This window comes from Cydia pomonella, chromosome 26 (assembly GCF_033807575.1).
Source record: "Cydia pomonella isolate Wapato2018A chromosome 26, ilCydPomo1, whole genome shotgun sequence".
NCBI classification, from domain to species: domain Eukaryota; kingdom Metazoa; phylum Arthropoda; class Insecta; order Lepidoptera; family Tortricidae; genus Cydia; species Cydia pomonella.
In genome coordinates this window covers 3606320-3622973 of record NC_084728.1, presented here as the reverse complement: position 1 = coordinate 3622973, position 16654 = coordinate 3606320, and the positions used below count along the sequence as shown (strand labels likewise).

The 16654-nt window shown below is 38.1% G+C and overlaps 1 protein-coding gene and 1 long non-coding RNA gene across 2 annotated transcripts in view; one reads left to right on the top strand and one right to left on the bottom strand.

Annotated features, from left to right (window-relative positions):
• The window catches only part of LOC133532041 (uncharacterized), a 331954-nt gene that overhangs the window by 96210 nt on the left and 219090 nt on the right, over nt 1–16654 (top strand). The window lies entirely within an intron of this gene.
• LOC133532017 (ITG-like peptide) overlaps nt 330–16654 on the bottom strand; it is a 74318-nt gene continuing 57993 nt past the window's right edge. The window contains exons 4-6 of the mRNA XM_061870503.1: nt 6738–6845; nt 5227–5363; nt 330–2138 (exon numbers count right to left, since the gene is read on the bottom strand). Of these exons, the coding sequence (XP_061726487.1) occupies nt 2019–2138; nt 5227–5363; nt 6738–6845 (365 nt within the window). The 3' untranslated portion in view covers nt 330–2018. The remainder of the gene's footprint in view (nt 2139–5226; nt 5364–6737; nt 6846–16654) is intronic.

Genomic DNA, 16654 nt, shown 5'->3' with positions numbered 1-16654 from the left:
AATAGACTGCATCGGCTCTTACCATCACAGATGAGATTGGGGTCAAATGCTTACTTTTTCCAATGAAAATAACATTGCTTTTTATATTAAATTAAAAACTGATAAACAATTTAAAATATTTGCATTGGATCTTCGATTACTACTCTCTAATATTTGCTAATATTTTAAATGAATCGAAAATTCCTTATTTTTTAATTATATAATGCAATTATAAGATACTCTCCTTTATCTTAGACATACATACGAAAGGACGATACTGAATTTCTGAAAATATAAAATAAATAATCAGTAGGAAGAAACCACAAAAAAGGGCAAAATAACAACGACACTGCTGACATAATTTATATAATTAACACATAATTCATATATTTAATACACAAGTTATCATAAATACAGTTCAACAGAGTATCTTAACGAGTTACTTATGCAACGAGCACGCAATGGGTGCTATGTGCGATGGGTGTACGCAACGGGTGTGTTACGCGATTGGTGCACCGATCGATGGTGTGCCATACAAAATGGGTGCACCGAGCAATGATATGCCTTGCAAAATGGGTGCACCGAGCGATGAGTGCGATGCACGATGGGTGCGTCACGCAATGACTAGGCCAGTCAAACCAGATTATTTTTTATAAAAATAAAATGGTCGAAAAAAAGATATTTCATATCTTCAACAGCAACTAGAAGTTTGGCAGAAAAATATTTGTTCATTTCAAATTTCAACAATATCTGAAAATAGACACCATTATATAGTACTCTTAGGCTACTAACGGACTCAAAAAACGTGATATGTATTAAAATGTGATTATTATCTAATTTTATTATATATTAAAAACAAATATTGATATGTATATACCTAGGCACCTAGCATAGTATGATTTAAGTTAGGTTTAAGTAAAAACAAGCGAAAAAAATGTTTATATTACATTTACTCTAAAGAGCAGCTTATTTTAGATATATGATATGTATTTTATATTATAACATCAATATTAGTACTATTAGATATAAATGCCTCAGCCAGTAGGATATGTATATGTTTCAATCGTTGAAGACTTAATTTAACTTTAAATCTAATTTTAAAATTTAACATTAATTTTAAACATGAAAATCTAAAGACGCAATTATGACATTCATAAGAATAGAATATTAAACATTTAATAATTTAATCTAATACTACACATGTATAAACTAAAAATTAGTTTGATATCTCACTCACTACCTCTTTTTATTATTTTTTTCTCTAAGCTTCGAAAATAAATAAAAAGATGCAAAATCGGCGGCCATTTTCGAAAGCATTTATTTCATTTGTTTTTAATCAATCGAAAGTTGTAATAACGCTCATTATAAAATAACCTTTCTTTTTACAATAGGGTTAAATTGTAAAATTTCAAGTTGTTTCCAATTTCAAAAATTGTAACCTTTGTTAATGCTCGTTATTTCCAAATATACGAACAAAAATGTTAAGAGTCGTTCTAAAATCGGGTCAAAATTACAGACAACTCTTAAAATTTCGATCTTAAAATTTTTAACATAAAATTCTCAATTTTCGTGTCGTGGAGTACGCAGTAAACAGTCCCAGCCTATAACAAATAAAATATAATCAAGACTTTCTCCTTTACGATTTTTTTCTTACAAATTCCTTTTGTTTATGTTTTAGATTATCATCATTTCCAACCACAAAAAAACATCCAATCCAATTGAAACTTCAACTTCACGTTTTTGTACTTCAAATTTTTACAAATGTCACTAAAGTTAGAGCCTATTTTAAACTACAAATGTTTGCAACATTTTCAGTAGCGCTTCTCGTTACATTTCATATTTCAGTTTCAACATCAATCGCTAGATGTCGCTGTTACATCCGAAACAAATCCTGAATCACGCTATCGAAATTTCAATCTTCCAACTATAAATAGTTTCAATTTTGTAGACCTATAAAATTAACAACAGTAATTCAAACATTATCACCGAGCTGTAAGTATCAATTTGGATTGGCTGCATACTCCACGAGACTATGGCGTTTAGTGCAGTCTGTAAACGCCGATGCGCTTCTCGCCGGCGGTGTGCTGCACGAACTCGCGGATCTGGTCGGTGGCTACTGGTCCGATGCAGACCAGGGGTTCTTTGAAGTAGCCGCAGCTCTGGAACAATAATATAAAAAATATTTCATTGAAACATATAGGCGCAAAAGTTATATTTCTTTACCGGTTGTGAATTGTAAGTACTTGCGATCAGTTTTACCCCCACGGGGGTAGTTACCCCCAGGTTAGGAACCGCTGCTGTAGATTATTACTTAAAAATAAATTTCTTCTCATCCAAAAAGCTATACTTCTTCACATTGTTTGGGAACAAAAAACAAGACAACGCAAATAATAATGACCCTAATAAGATAACTCGTAGTCACCAAAAAGTGGGTCTCCTTGGCGGCCTAAGTACACAATGCTCAGAGGGCCTAGCAAGGTGCCAATCGTTGAAAGAAAACGCCAAACGAAACTTAAAAAATGCATGAAAATATTCAGGTGAATTTTCGTGAAATTTCGTAAGATGACAATAAATTTTTTTGCTAAGCATTTATCGATGTACGATTTTCATCTAGGCTATGCCCACTGTTCTATTGGACGCTCGACGCTACGCTGCACGCTCTGCTTAACGCGCCGTTGACACTCGACACTGAGGCCGTACCCACAGCCTAACTCGTACAAGTTTTTAGCAAAAAATAAATTTTTGGTCCAAGCTTTTATCGTTGACGGTACTTTACTTTCCACAGACAACTAATACTCATCTAGACAATTCTGACAACTCTAAAGTCTAAACACAGTTTACGTTGTATTTCCACAGAGTTCCCATGGCCACCTGTCTCCATCATAAGATCAGCTCCATGTTATCATAATATTCCATAGCCATCCGATTTATATATGCATGCAAAATTTCAGCTCAATCGGAAACCGGGAAGTGAGTCAAATGCAGCCAAGATTTAACTTACACAAATTAACTAACATAAAGTGAGGGGGGGCGAAGTGCGCCATGCCGTCTAAGTGCGCCTACCTTGAATATATCGAAAACTCCTTATTAATATTACCTAACGTACATACTAATACACCGCGGGCCAGAAGCAATATCGCGGACCGCGGTGGAAAGACCGTCAGGTGATGACATGAACATGTACAAAATACGCGCCTTACCACTTGCTACATTCAATGTTTCATGGTTTTGTTATTCTTCTTCTTCCTCGCGTTGTCCCAGCATTTTGCCACGGCTCATGGGAGCCTGGGGTCCGCTTGACAACTAATCCCAAGATTTGGCGTAGGCACTAGTTTTTACGAAAGCGACTGCCATCTGACCTTTCAACCCAGAGGGTAAAATAAGCCTTGTTGGGATGAGTCCGGTTTACTAACGATGTTTTCCTTCACCGAAAAGCGACTGGTAAATATCAAATGATATTTCGTACATAAGTTCCGAAATACTCATTGGTACGAGCCGGGGTTTGAACCCGCGACCTCCGGATTGCAAGTCGCACGCTCTTACAGCTAGGCCACCAGCGCTTTTTTTTTGTTGATGATGATTTTGTTATTACTGTCATGATAAAAAGGAGAAGCGCAATTTTTTTACATGTCCATGCGACCAGCTGACGTTCTTTCCACCGCGATATAACCGGCTGACGATTTTTTAAGTTAACAATAGCATCTAAACTATCATCTGGCAAAGCATCAAACGGGAGGCGATGACAATTTTTTTTTTATTCGTTTCGGTGGCTGCCATTCCTCAACCCACCAACGGCTCGACCGCTGACGTCCACGGGGGTTCATCATACATAGCCATTAACCAATATACGAGTTATTGCCCGGGAGGCGATCGGTCATGGAAATCTGCTCCTGGTTCGCGGACTTCGCGGTCTATAACAGGGCAAGTTAAATATAGGCTTGTACAAATCTAAAAATACTTGAAAACGTTTCCAGTATCATGAAATCGTGATTAAATCGGAAAGCCGCTCGAATGACAATGATATTCAAATTTCAGATTAAATATTTGGTGAAACCGGGCAAATTAAATTAGAAGAGTTTGGAGTTATCATTTCTTCGTAAATTATTCGTTGTGAAGTTAACAATTTCTGTAAGATGAGTTTGAAAAATTTTCTCCTTTATTTTTTATTTTTGAAGATTTATTTTGCTGTTTCTTCGTCAGCCCTCGATGATGAATAGATACAAGATGAATAGTCACCTGCGATAATTAATGGGGCAAATATATAGGTCACACTGAGCAACTGTTACTGTGGACCAACCCAGAAATCGCGAAAAATAATTGGTTGTTTCATACATTTTGGCTGTCGGACCTTGACATTTTCCAAGGGAGAGTAAAAAAATTTTTCGCGACGTCGGGGTTGGTCCCATAGTAAAAGTTACTCAGTATTACCTATAGATTCAGGCCATAAATTATTCCAGGTGACTAAATAAACATTCTGTATTTAGAGTTTCTGTGTTTAAAGCCGTACAACGACCGCAATGACCACGACTACTCTGACAAGAGTATACGACTAAGAAGAAGAAGAGATTTAGAGTTTCCTATTCTGTACATTATCACCATAAGTCCTAAAAATAAAAAAGAAGGGTCCTATATGCTTCATGTGCAATAAGGACGTTACTATCAGAATTTCTGTTGGACAACCTACAATCATGGACACCCTACAACACTTAATTATCAAAGATAAAACCTCTTTAACCGTTATGACAGCACTTTGATTATGAAGAAAATAAAATCTTGGGTGAGATACGATTTTTAAAAAGTAACCAGACTCCGATGACATTCAATTTGTCATTTGTTATGGATGAAACAAATAGGGTGACCATAAATGTCGTACTTAAAATAAATATTTTTATTGGACAGTAAAAATTTAATTAACGTTAATCTCACAAATACTGGTACGAAACAGTTGCTTATAACTTACTGAATAAGCAGGTTTGATCCTGCTCACGTCTACTAAATCAGCCTGTATACATATAATGTCACACTCCCTTCTCGCATTATGTTGCATCGTCGCATATTTCTTGTCCGACTTCTGACGACGTAGCCTTTGCATCACGCAGCACAATCCCCGTGTGATGTCGCATTTGCCGCACCTTGCACAATGACACACATACCTTGCGCGCCTTCTGACGGTGTCGCCGTTGCATGACGCAGCACAGTCCCCGTGTGATGTCGCATTTGCCGCACCTTGCACAATGACACACATACCTTGCGCGCCTTCTGACGGTGTCGCCGTTGCATGACGCAGCACAGTCCCCGTGTGATGTCGCATTCGCTTGACGCGTTGCAGTCCTCGTTATATTGCTTGCGGCCTAATGTTGGGGGACGGCAAACATGCATTTCTCCTGGACAAAGAACAAAATGTTTATTAACAAATGAATCTAGTTTAGTAATATTAGGGTCTTCCCACAGCGACTCGGCCGACTTCTAAAGGTGCCCATTGATTAACAGTCCGCCGGACACTATCGGCCTGTCAGTTAGTACAAAAAGTTGACAGTTCCGAACAACTGACAGGCCGATTCCGTCGGACTGTTACTCAGTGGGCCCCTTAACGGCACCAGTACATAGTGGTCAAGAATGGTCCATGACAAGTCATCACCATTGTGTACAGGGGGCAATGGCGGACGACTGGCCATCAGTTGTCTATCGTGGTGCGCAATCGGGAAGTAGTCGATTTTTTTTACACTTCAAAGGAATCGTGGCGTCGCGTGACCAGTGGTGTTCACACAGTCGCTCATGGCATGGCCTGGCCCGTCGTTAGCCACTATGTACAGCTAAGCTTTTTTCAATCGGAAATTGCCGATTCCACGTGGAGAGGTGTTGGGGAGACCCTTAGTGGAAAACATCCAACGCCACATTCGCCGAGTCGTACAGCGTTGATACGTCAGAATTTCTCCTGACATGTCAAGATTGTTGGTCCTTTGTCAGTCAGAGTTTTTTAGAAACCTCAACTAATCTCTAGAAGCTAGATAAAAGCAATGCTCGGAACAAGTTTTAAAAACACCGGTTCATTTTGGTTTTACTCTATAGTTTCATAAGAACGCAAACGTTTTAAGAACTTTATTGTAACCTAAATAAATCAGTTTATTCAGAGAGCGAAGAGACCTGGTGGTGTGCCGCGTAAACAAAGACACCCACATAAGAAATCGGTTAATCTGACAAGAACTTTATGGAAATGTTCTCCTAAAAACTGCCTTAAAAATAACGGTTTTACGAACAGAACCGAATTTAAAAGATTATGCGCAAAATACATGATACCGGTTTGGTGATTTAACCGATTTCCGAGCCTTGGATAAAAGTCTGGAGTTGGGCAAAAGAAAGTAAAGTTTATGCTGTAGCTACAGCACATGGTGTCGGTTGGGGGTGGGCGGCTAGTGGCGCTAGTGATGTCGCATTTGTCGCACCTTGTCGCACTATAACGCACATATCTTGCGCGCCTTCGCATGAAACGATTTAATGGGAGCTTTTATATATTATCACTTATATAATCTCCATCGTTTTCGATAACGGCGCTAAATAAATATTTAAATACTCGATTGCACGCGTGACAATAAAGTTGGCCAGCTGCGTTGAACGTGTACACGTAGGAGGGCTCTTTCCGTAACTGGCGTTTTATGTCTAGGCTAGTGAGGCGGTTATCTTCAAATGTTTTGACACCGTTATAGATAACCGTTTCGAATAACATAACGGTGTCGAAACATTTATCATTTATAAAATACCTGGGACGACCTCCTCGCATACGAGTCCCGCCTCGCACTGGTTCTCGCGGTTGCAGATCTCGCCAAGCTTGCGACCGGCGAATGCGGGGAGGCAGCGCCCGCCGTCCTCTGCAGACAAAATAAAGTACAAATTAAAATATTTTTTTGGCGAAAATTTAATTTTTGCTACAAGCTTTTATCGGTGACTGTACTTTTTTTCCACAGGCAACTAATACTCATGGAGACAATTCTAAAAACCCCAAACACAATTAGGTTGCGTTGTTTTATCACAGAGTTCCTATGGCTACCTCCTGTCGCCGTCATCAGATCAGCTTGATGGTACCACATATTTTTTGGCCACCTTGTATAGTTCGTTCCGTAAGTAGGGACACAGCTATACTACAGAATGAGAGATAAATATCATTATCTCATTCTTACAAATAGCTTTGTCCCGACTTACGTAATTAAAAATAACATTAGCTTAGAGATTAACCTGAACTCACGGAGTTCAAAGTACAACTATCTCTGTTTTAATAATAGTCGAGTAAGTACAGTAATTGTTGGGAAAATAATCCAGACGCTACTAAAGCTTTTAGCTAAGTGTACTAGAATGCTCTGTTTAGTTCATTATACTTTAAAATAACCTGATCCATAGATAAACTTATTTTTCTATGCCTGTACCCCTAGTGTAAAGGGTCTAGCAGGCTAAGCGAACAAGAAGTGCCCCCAACGACGGATTTTGTCGATATTTCTGGTAGTGTACTGTTAGGTCCTAAGGACCCTCCATGCTTAACATCAGACCTCGATTCTCTTTTGTTTGCGAGTTATTCAGGATAACGTAAAATAATTAGGGTATCATTGAAAGTGTCATATTTTATAAACGATTCAAGTTACGTGAACCAAACAAAATTATATTTGATAACAATAAAAAAAACTACAAAATGCATATTTTTTACCAGCATCCTGTCCTTAAACTTCATTGCAAAAAATAAAAATATTTTTTTCCTTCCAATTTTTTTTTACTTTTCGCGGAGGTACACCTCCAAAAACATAAAGCAGTAGGTTGCAGACGCAGAGCCAGCATCGCCAATTGTTGTGCATGTACTCGCAGAAGTTGATGCTACTGCTTTATGTTTATACACTAAAAGCCGACAGTTACCACACAATAAATCATTTATGCAAATTAACATATTAGTGCATTTGCTATATAAATCAGCCTCTTGCTCTGTTTCTATGCATTTTTGTTTCCCTCGGATATTTTTTAATGTTTTTTTACAAGACTTGCACTTAATGTTTTCCATTTTCCACTACAAAATGCAAAAAACAAATGCAGATAATATTATGTGTCAGATGTTATCAAAGCTGACACGTCATCGTTGATGTACTTCTATCTGTACATATAATGCCAGTGACTACTTATTGGAGAATCGTTTTTTTTTGACATGAAGCACGAACATTTGTGCAAATATTTTTATATGTATATGTAGTGAGAATTAGTGGCTACTCATGCATATTTTTTTTGGAGGTGTACCTCCGCGAAAAGTAAAAAAAAAAATTGGAAGGAAAAAATATTTTTGTTTTTTGCAATGAAGTTTAAGGACAGGATGCTGGTAAAAAATATGCATTTTGTAGTTTTTTTATTGTTATCAAATATAATTTTGTTTGGTTCACGTAACTTGAATCGTTTATAAAATATGACACTTTCAATGATACCTTAATTATTTTACGTTATCCTGAATAACTCGCAAACAAAAGAGAATCGAGGTCTGATGTTAAGCATGGAGGGTCCTTAGGACCTAACAGTACACTACCAGAAATATCGACAAAATCCGTCGTTGGGGGCACTTCTTGTTCGCTTAGCCTGCTAGACCCTTTATTCGTTTGCGAAACGTGACGTACGATTTAGAAACAGCGCGCCAAGCGGGACATTTTGGAAAGTTTAAATCCCATACAAAATGAGACTTAACGCAAACGCGTACGTCACGTCACGCTACTTTGTCCGCATATACAGGGTGATTTCTGGGTCGTGATCCAGAACCACTTTTTCTGATTCTATAAATGATTTACATTATCATACGGCAGGATTTGATTGAAAGATAATTAGTTTAATTTTTATAATTTTTCAAGTAAAATTAATCTTATACGAAGTAATCATGGTCACACTATGACTTTTGACATACGCTGTATGGAAAGCGACAAGACGTCACATTTAGTAGGGTGACCAAACTGTATGCAAACATGTTTATTTCTACTTGTCATCTGAAAAATAATCATAATTATTGGTGATAATAAATAATGAGCAACATCATTAGACTCATCTTTGAATTCTGTGTGATGTCTTGTTCTCTTGCTCCACGACCCCGAAATCATCCTGTATATTAATGGCTGTAATTTCTCTCTCATATTCTCATCAAATAATTTCAAAAAGTATGTCTTCTTCCTCGCGTTGTCCCGGCATTTTTGCCACGGCCCATGGGAGCCTGGGGTCCGCTTGACAACTAATCCCAAGATTTGGCGTAGGCACTAGTTTTTACGAAAGCGACTGCCATCTGACCTTCCAACCCAGAGGGTAAACTAGGCCTTGTTGGGATTAGTCCGGTTTCCTCACGATGTTTTCCTTCACCGAAAAGCGACTGGTAAATATCAAATGATATTTCGTACATAAGTTCCGAAAAACTCATTGGTATTGGTAATTTCAAAAAGTATGTATACCTAAATAATTGAGGCGAAACCTTAATAATGAAAACCGCAAAGTCATAGGCATGTGTGTGTAAGCACATAGATACGTAATACATGCCGTCATCATATATCACATGTCGTAAACATACTGTACAAAGTACGTATGTATGTACCTACTAAATTCGATGTTTACATAATAGGTAATATTTCGACGACCGGTGTGGCCTAGGGGGTGACCCCATATGAAGCCGATTGGTCCCGGGTTCGAACCCCGGTAAGGGCATTTATATTATACAAATAAATATTATACAGTAAATAATGCTTGCATGTGTGCGTGGCTGCGCCCACCACGATATCTGTACGTCAATAAACTAGTGCATAAATAAAGGACAATTTTTACACAAATCGGCCTAGTCCCACACTCCCACAGTAAGCTCAATAAGTATTGTATAAATGTGGGTACTAGACTACGGTATACATACCTACGTATATAAATAAACACATATAACACCCATGACTCAGGAACAAATCTGTTCATTACACAAATAAATGCCCTTACCAGGATTCGAACCCGGGACCATCGGCTTCATAGGACTAGATATTATGTCATTATATGCGCAAAGTTTTATTACAATCCAGGACGTAGTTTTAAAATGAGAACGAAACTCCGTTTGTATGGGAAGGTGAAAAATGTAAGAAAATACCTAATTCAGTACCCCTAGTGTAAATAAATTCGATTTCGAAACGTGACATACGCGTTTGCGTTTAGTCTCATTTTGTATTGGATTTAGAAAGAGCGCGCCAAGCGGGACGTTTTGGAAACTCAAAATCCTATACAAAATGAGACTTAACGCAAACGCGTTCGTCACGTTATGATGTCGATCAAATTTACACTAGGGGTACAGTGCCCCTAGTGTAAATTTAGTCGATAGCGAAACGTGACGTACGCGTTTGCGTTAAGTCTCATTTTGTATGGGTTTTTGAACAGCGCGCCAAGCGGGACGTTTTGGAAAGTCAAAAATCTCATACAAAATGACACTTAACGGAAACGCGTACGTAACGTTTCGCTGTCGAAAATATTTACACTAGGGGTACTGATCAACAAACGTAATTTCTGTGGTATGGGTTTTTTGATGTGTCGAAAATCTTAACGTCACTCCGTTACAGGTAAAAGAAAATAGTCAGCTATGTATTTCTAAGATGGAAGACGAAATGAAGTGATGAATTGAAATGACGAGACATTCTGGAGATCATGACACCCACGTCAAATGATACGTTAGTCATTTAAATGCTGTAGTTATAAAAAAGCGGCCAAGTGCGAGTCGGACTCGCCCATGAAGGGTTCCGTGCCATTAATGAAGTAAAAAAAAAACTACTTACTTAGATCTCGTTCAAACCAATTTTCGGTGGAAGTTTGCATTTCTCTTATTTTAGAAGTTACAGGGGGGGGAGACATTTTAGCATTTTTAGAAAAAAATGATATTAGGAACCTCTATATTATTTTTGATGACCTATCCATACATACCCCATACGGATTTGAGGAAAAAAAAAATTGTGTTTCAGTTCTAAGCATGGGGAACCCCCAAATTTTTTTTTGTCTATTTTGTGTGAAAATCTTAATGCGGTTCATAGACATCTACTTACCAAGTTTCAACAGTATAGTTCTTATAGTTTCGGAAAAAAGTGGCTGTCACATACGGACGGACAGACAGACATGACGAATCCATAAGGGTTCCGTTTTTTGCCATTTGGCTTCGGAACCCTAAAACAAACATAACTACCATAAAATGAAAGATGTATAGAAAGTGTCATTCACGAAGTCGCGTGTCTTGATTCGTAATGCCATGTTATTAAAGGAGTTGACAAATCTACGCGTCATCGTGGATTACACGAACTATAACTGACTAAATGAACTGATGGGAAATTTCGGAGATCATGACATACACAGTTAAATTTAAAAAAAATAAATAAATCAATATTATAGGACATTATTACACAAATTGACCAAGTCCCCCAGTAAGCTCTATAAGGCTTGTGTTGAGGGTACTTAGACAACGATATATATAATATATAAATATTTATAAATACTTAAATACATAGAAAACACCCATGACTCAGGAACAAATATCCATGCTCATCACACGAATAAATGCTCTAACCAGGATTTGAACCCGGGACCATCGGCTTCGTAGGCAGGGTCACTACCTACTAGGCCAAACTGGTCGTCTGGTGGTCTGGTGGTGGTGAATTTAAATTCGCGAATGTCCGAATGCGAATGTAAATACGTAATAAATATAAGAGCCTCGGTAGAGAGTACCATTTTGTACCATTTGGCGTTGAAACTCTAGGTCCATGGGGTCCCAGCGCGCACAAGTTTTTTGGAGAAATCGCGAAACGTCTGGTTGTCGTAACCGGTGACCGAAGAGCTGGCGGCTTCCTCGCACAACGTATCAGTATTGCGATACAACGAGGAAATGCCGCCAGCATCCTTGGTACAATACAATGCCTCAAGGGCCTATTTTAGATATAAGCTAGTTATAGTAATCATCATCCATTATGTATATTGTTATCTCAATAAATATATTTGTAATACGAATGTTAGGGAATATGTAGTTATTATTAACATTCTTTAAAACATTTGTTAGTACGTAAAATATATGTTACCTTAGAATGGGATGCTATAAAGTGTTGAAAAATGCAGTAGACAGTAATGGTCAAAATGCATTAAGTAATTGAAAACAGCGTGCACAGCCCATACGCGAGTCGACGAGACAGGACATGACCTGCGCACATTCGCATTCGCAAAACACTCGCTTCATTTAATGCGAACGCGAATGTCGATGCAAATGTTAAAAATAATGCGAATATCCGTATATTATTATTATTATTTATTAAGACTTTATTTCGGACATCAAAGATCCATATGTTAGGTACACTATTACTTATCACTATGTTAGTATTGACAAAACAATTTATATTTAAGTACATACATTATTTACAATTAGATTAAATTAATTCATAAAAATATTATACCTCATTTATCCATCCGGTAGATTGGGACATGCATTCAGGCCCAACACTTACAAAAGGGATTATCAAGCCTCTCGCCAATTTCGGTTAGAAAACTGTTGGAGCTGTTCCTCAATCGGTGCATCTGAGATGCTGTGCTGTTTCTCATAATGGCGTAGAAATCATCCATTCGTGCCTCCGCAAACATCCCAGAAGCACTGCAAAACCGAGGCAGCCCCAACAGCATTCTGTACCCATTATTGAATTGGACACGTAGGGCGCCGTAAGTCCGCTTCGTGTATTTGATCCACAGGCTGATACGAATGCGAATATTCGTGATATCCCCACTTGTGAGCACCGTGTGTTTTTCTCAGAATCCCGTTTAGTTGAACGCGAACGCTGAAAAGGGTACGAAAAGTCGGGTATCTCGGTAGATTGTACCATTTGGGGTTGAAACTCTAGAATTTCAAGAGAAGAAACTTGTGCGCGCTGGGACCCCCTGGACCTAGGTCTAAGACTAAGTTTTTTGCATAACATAAGTCTGGTTGACGTAACCGGTGACCGAAGAGCTGGCGGCTTCCTCGCACAACTTATCAGTATTGCGATGCAAAGAGGAAATACCACCAGAATACCATGCCTCAAGGGCCTATTTTAGATTTAAGCTAGTAATAGTAATCCTCTGTAAGTACCTATATATCCATTATATATATTATTATTGTAAATATACGCCATATAACACGTTTTAATAACTTTAATATATTAGCAACTTTAAGCCCTATTCTCACCTTTAATAGTGCCAACTATTGTATAACATCAGCCCACGTTTTTCGTATCAGTGACGTGGGTGGAAAATCGATGTGAGAAGACATACTTTTCCGGCCTTGAGGGAAAAATGCCGGGCAAACCCTTTCTATACGCGATATGGATGATAGTAATAAACATGTCTAAACTTTGCAAATAGCTTTGTCAGTAATCCAGTTTCTTTTTCACGACAGAGTAGTGCAATGCATGTTTTAAAAGGGAAGAATAGATTTGCGATCCTAATTTGCGTACATTTTTGATAGCGAAAATCAAAAATGTACGTACGTAATGAGGGCGGGTAGAACTGTCATTTTGGGTCTAAATCTGTCAAAATGTCATTTTGGGTCAAAATCTATCAAAATGTCATTTTGTATAATGATTTAAATATCATTTTGGGTCAAAATCAGCCAAAATGTTATTTTGGGCCAAATGTCATTTTGGGTCAATATCTGTCAAAATGTTATTCTGGGTCAAAATCTGTCAAAATGTCATTATGGGCCAAATATGTCCAAATGTCATTTCGGGTCAAAATCTGTCAATTGTCAGTTAGGAGCATTTAAAAACTTGTCTGAAATCCGTTTTTCGCTCTTCATTTTTATACATATAAAACAATCGAAAAAGTAAAACATAGGGGCATAGTTATGGTTAATATGCATCAAAATATGTAAAAACATTTTCCATAATGTCAATATCCGGAGAGGAAAATGGGGACTAAGTTTGTATGGAGAAGTGGCCGTGGCCTATCCTCTTAAACAGTTACCCCCTTATTCATAAACGTGTACTAAAGATACGATGCCGCTAATCATCGTTTGTCCCTTTCCGACGTATTGGTATGATGGAAAGGGACAAACGATGATTAGCGGCATTGGTTTAAAAAAAATCATGCTCTTCAGATGTAAAGCTGATTTAGATGTCGCAATACGGTCCTTTCGACGATGATGCGGGCAGTTAACGCAACTGTGCGAGCGAGACACCAATATAATTATACGCGTGTGATAGAGACAGGTACTTGCGGGTTAATGTACGAAATTCTTAGTGCTTAGTATCCTTACTTTATTATTAACTTTATAAATCTTCTAGTTTGAAGCTCGCTAAGTCACTTTCTTGTTAGCAATTTATGCTAATCTAGTATTAAGGTGCCTCCTCGCGCAATATACGTAAAACTAAGTTACTCTGAACCATTTTTTATATTAAATATGACACTTTTTGAGCAGAAAAATATATATAACAATCTACAATATATGAGCAATGATATGGTTTTTCGTGAAATCTATTTTAACTCAAGTAAGTGAAGAAAAAAATCTTTTATTCACCCCTATTTCTTTCAGTTGTATCCGTATTACTACAGCATCTTTTATCGTACATGTATGAAAATTTACAATCTTTCTCACAAAACACTATAAGTTGATTTGGTTTTCATCCTTTTTTTCAAATTCATAAAACTATACCTCCATTCCTAAAATAATAAGCCTAAATCGCGCCTGGGTTCCTACGACTACCCCGCTCTCGTCCGTATAGTCAGTGCGGGGCAAGTCGTGTTGCTAGACAGACCTGCGCTGCGTTGCGCGCGAGAGCAAGCGAAATCCTAAGCCATAGTTCTGCGCGCTCGATCTTTTGCAGCGGGTGGTTGGGTGAGGGGTATGAGCTACGGCGATACGCGCGAGGTCGTTGGCGTCGGGTGTAGCCTTAAGGCTAAATATAGAAAATCCAATAGTGTTTTGCCGAGTTATTCAGAAGTAGCGAAGGTTGTTTTTGTATTCTGTACCGGGGCAAGGACAGACCAAGGCAGACAATTAGGTGCTAAATTTGTATTTTAATCACTCTCAATCAACACTTTCGGGGTTGGTTTTAGTAAAAGTTGGTCACCATGACCTATACTGGATGTTTATTTAGTCACCTGCAATAATTTATGGACTGAATAGGTATATAGGTCATATTCAACATTTACTATGGGACCAATCCTAAAATCGCAAAAAAAAATACTCTCCCATAGAAAATGTCAAGGTCAAGCTGCCAAAATGTATGAAACAGCCAATTTTTTTTCGCGATTATGGGGTTGGTCTCATAGTAAAAGTTGCTCAGTATGACCTATATATTCACTCCGTAAATCATTTTATTTTTATGTAATAGGCTGCAAACGAGCAGACGAGCCGCCTGATGGGAAGCAGGTGATTAAATAAACATCCTGTAAATTATTGCAGGTGACTAGTCGCTAACAAAATAAAAAAAGGGTTGAAATGACTGATCTGATCTGATCGCAATTCCACCAAAATAAAACTATGTAGGTAACTCAACGGAAAATTTGCAATAAAAAATCCCAACAAGTTTTAATTTCAGATTTCTTAACGCGAAGCTCTTCAAACCAGCCAAATTTAATCCAAATTTAACGGAGAAAATCGGCCCCAGGTATCAAAACTATGATCCTATTTTTATTACACACTTTTATTTAGCTTCACCGCATATCTTCTTCGTATACATCTACATATATACGAAAAAGATACGCGGTGAAGCTAAATAAAGCCATTACACATATATATATATATATATATATATATATATATATATATATGTGCTTCAAATCTTGTAACTTAAATTTGAACCACTTCCTGGTGTCTGTTTGAGCTGAAATTTGGTATACTTCTGTATTTCCGATGACAATGCAATAGTATACTAAAATGGAGCTGATCTGATGATGCAGCCGGAAGGTAGCCAAAGGAACTCTACGATCGGAAAACATAAACACATTGAGTTTAGGCTCATTTGAAAGGTCTCGAGAAGTATTTGATAGACATACAAAAAAGAGAAAGTGCAGTCGGCAATAAAAGTGTGTAATTTTTTTTTTTATACTACGTCGGTGGCGAACAAGCATACGGCCCGCCTGATGGTAAGCAGTCCCCGTAGCCTATGTACGCCTGCAACTCGAGAGGAGTTACATGCGCGTTTCCGACCCTGGGTATAGGGTCCCCCTCGTTGAGCTCTGGCAACCTTACTCACCGGCAGGAACACAACACTATGAGTAGGGTCTAGTGTTATTTGGCTGCTGTTTTCTGTAAGGTGGAGGTACTTCCCCAGTCGGGCTCTGCTCTAGATCTGGAATGACATCCACTGGCTGTGCCTTACCACACAAAGCGAGATGACATTCACAATGCCCGTACCTCTCTTTTGGACGGTTTGACGGTTACTTGTTTAGTTCTACTGAAGTTCTAATTCGGAAATAACTGCTTAAATCTAATAGACTCCCTATTTTTAATCAAATTAAACAGGTACACATTAGAAACTCAATTCCTTTGACAAATACCGTAAATCCTAAACAAACACACACAGTAAACAACCTTCAAAGTTCTTTAGAACTGATAAAGAGACGCAGACATATTATATAAATAGACAACCTATCTATGCTGTTTTGCTGAAAGCGACGCGTGACGACCTTACTGGCCTAGTGGGTAGTG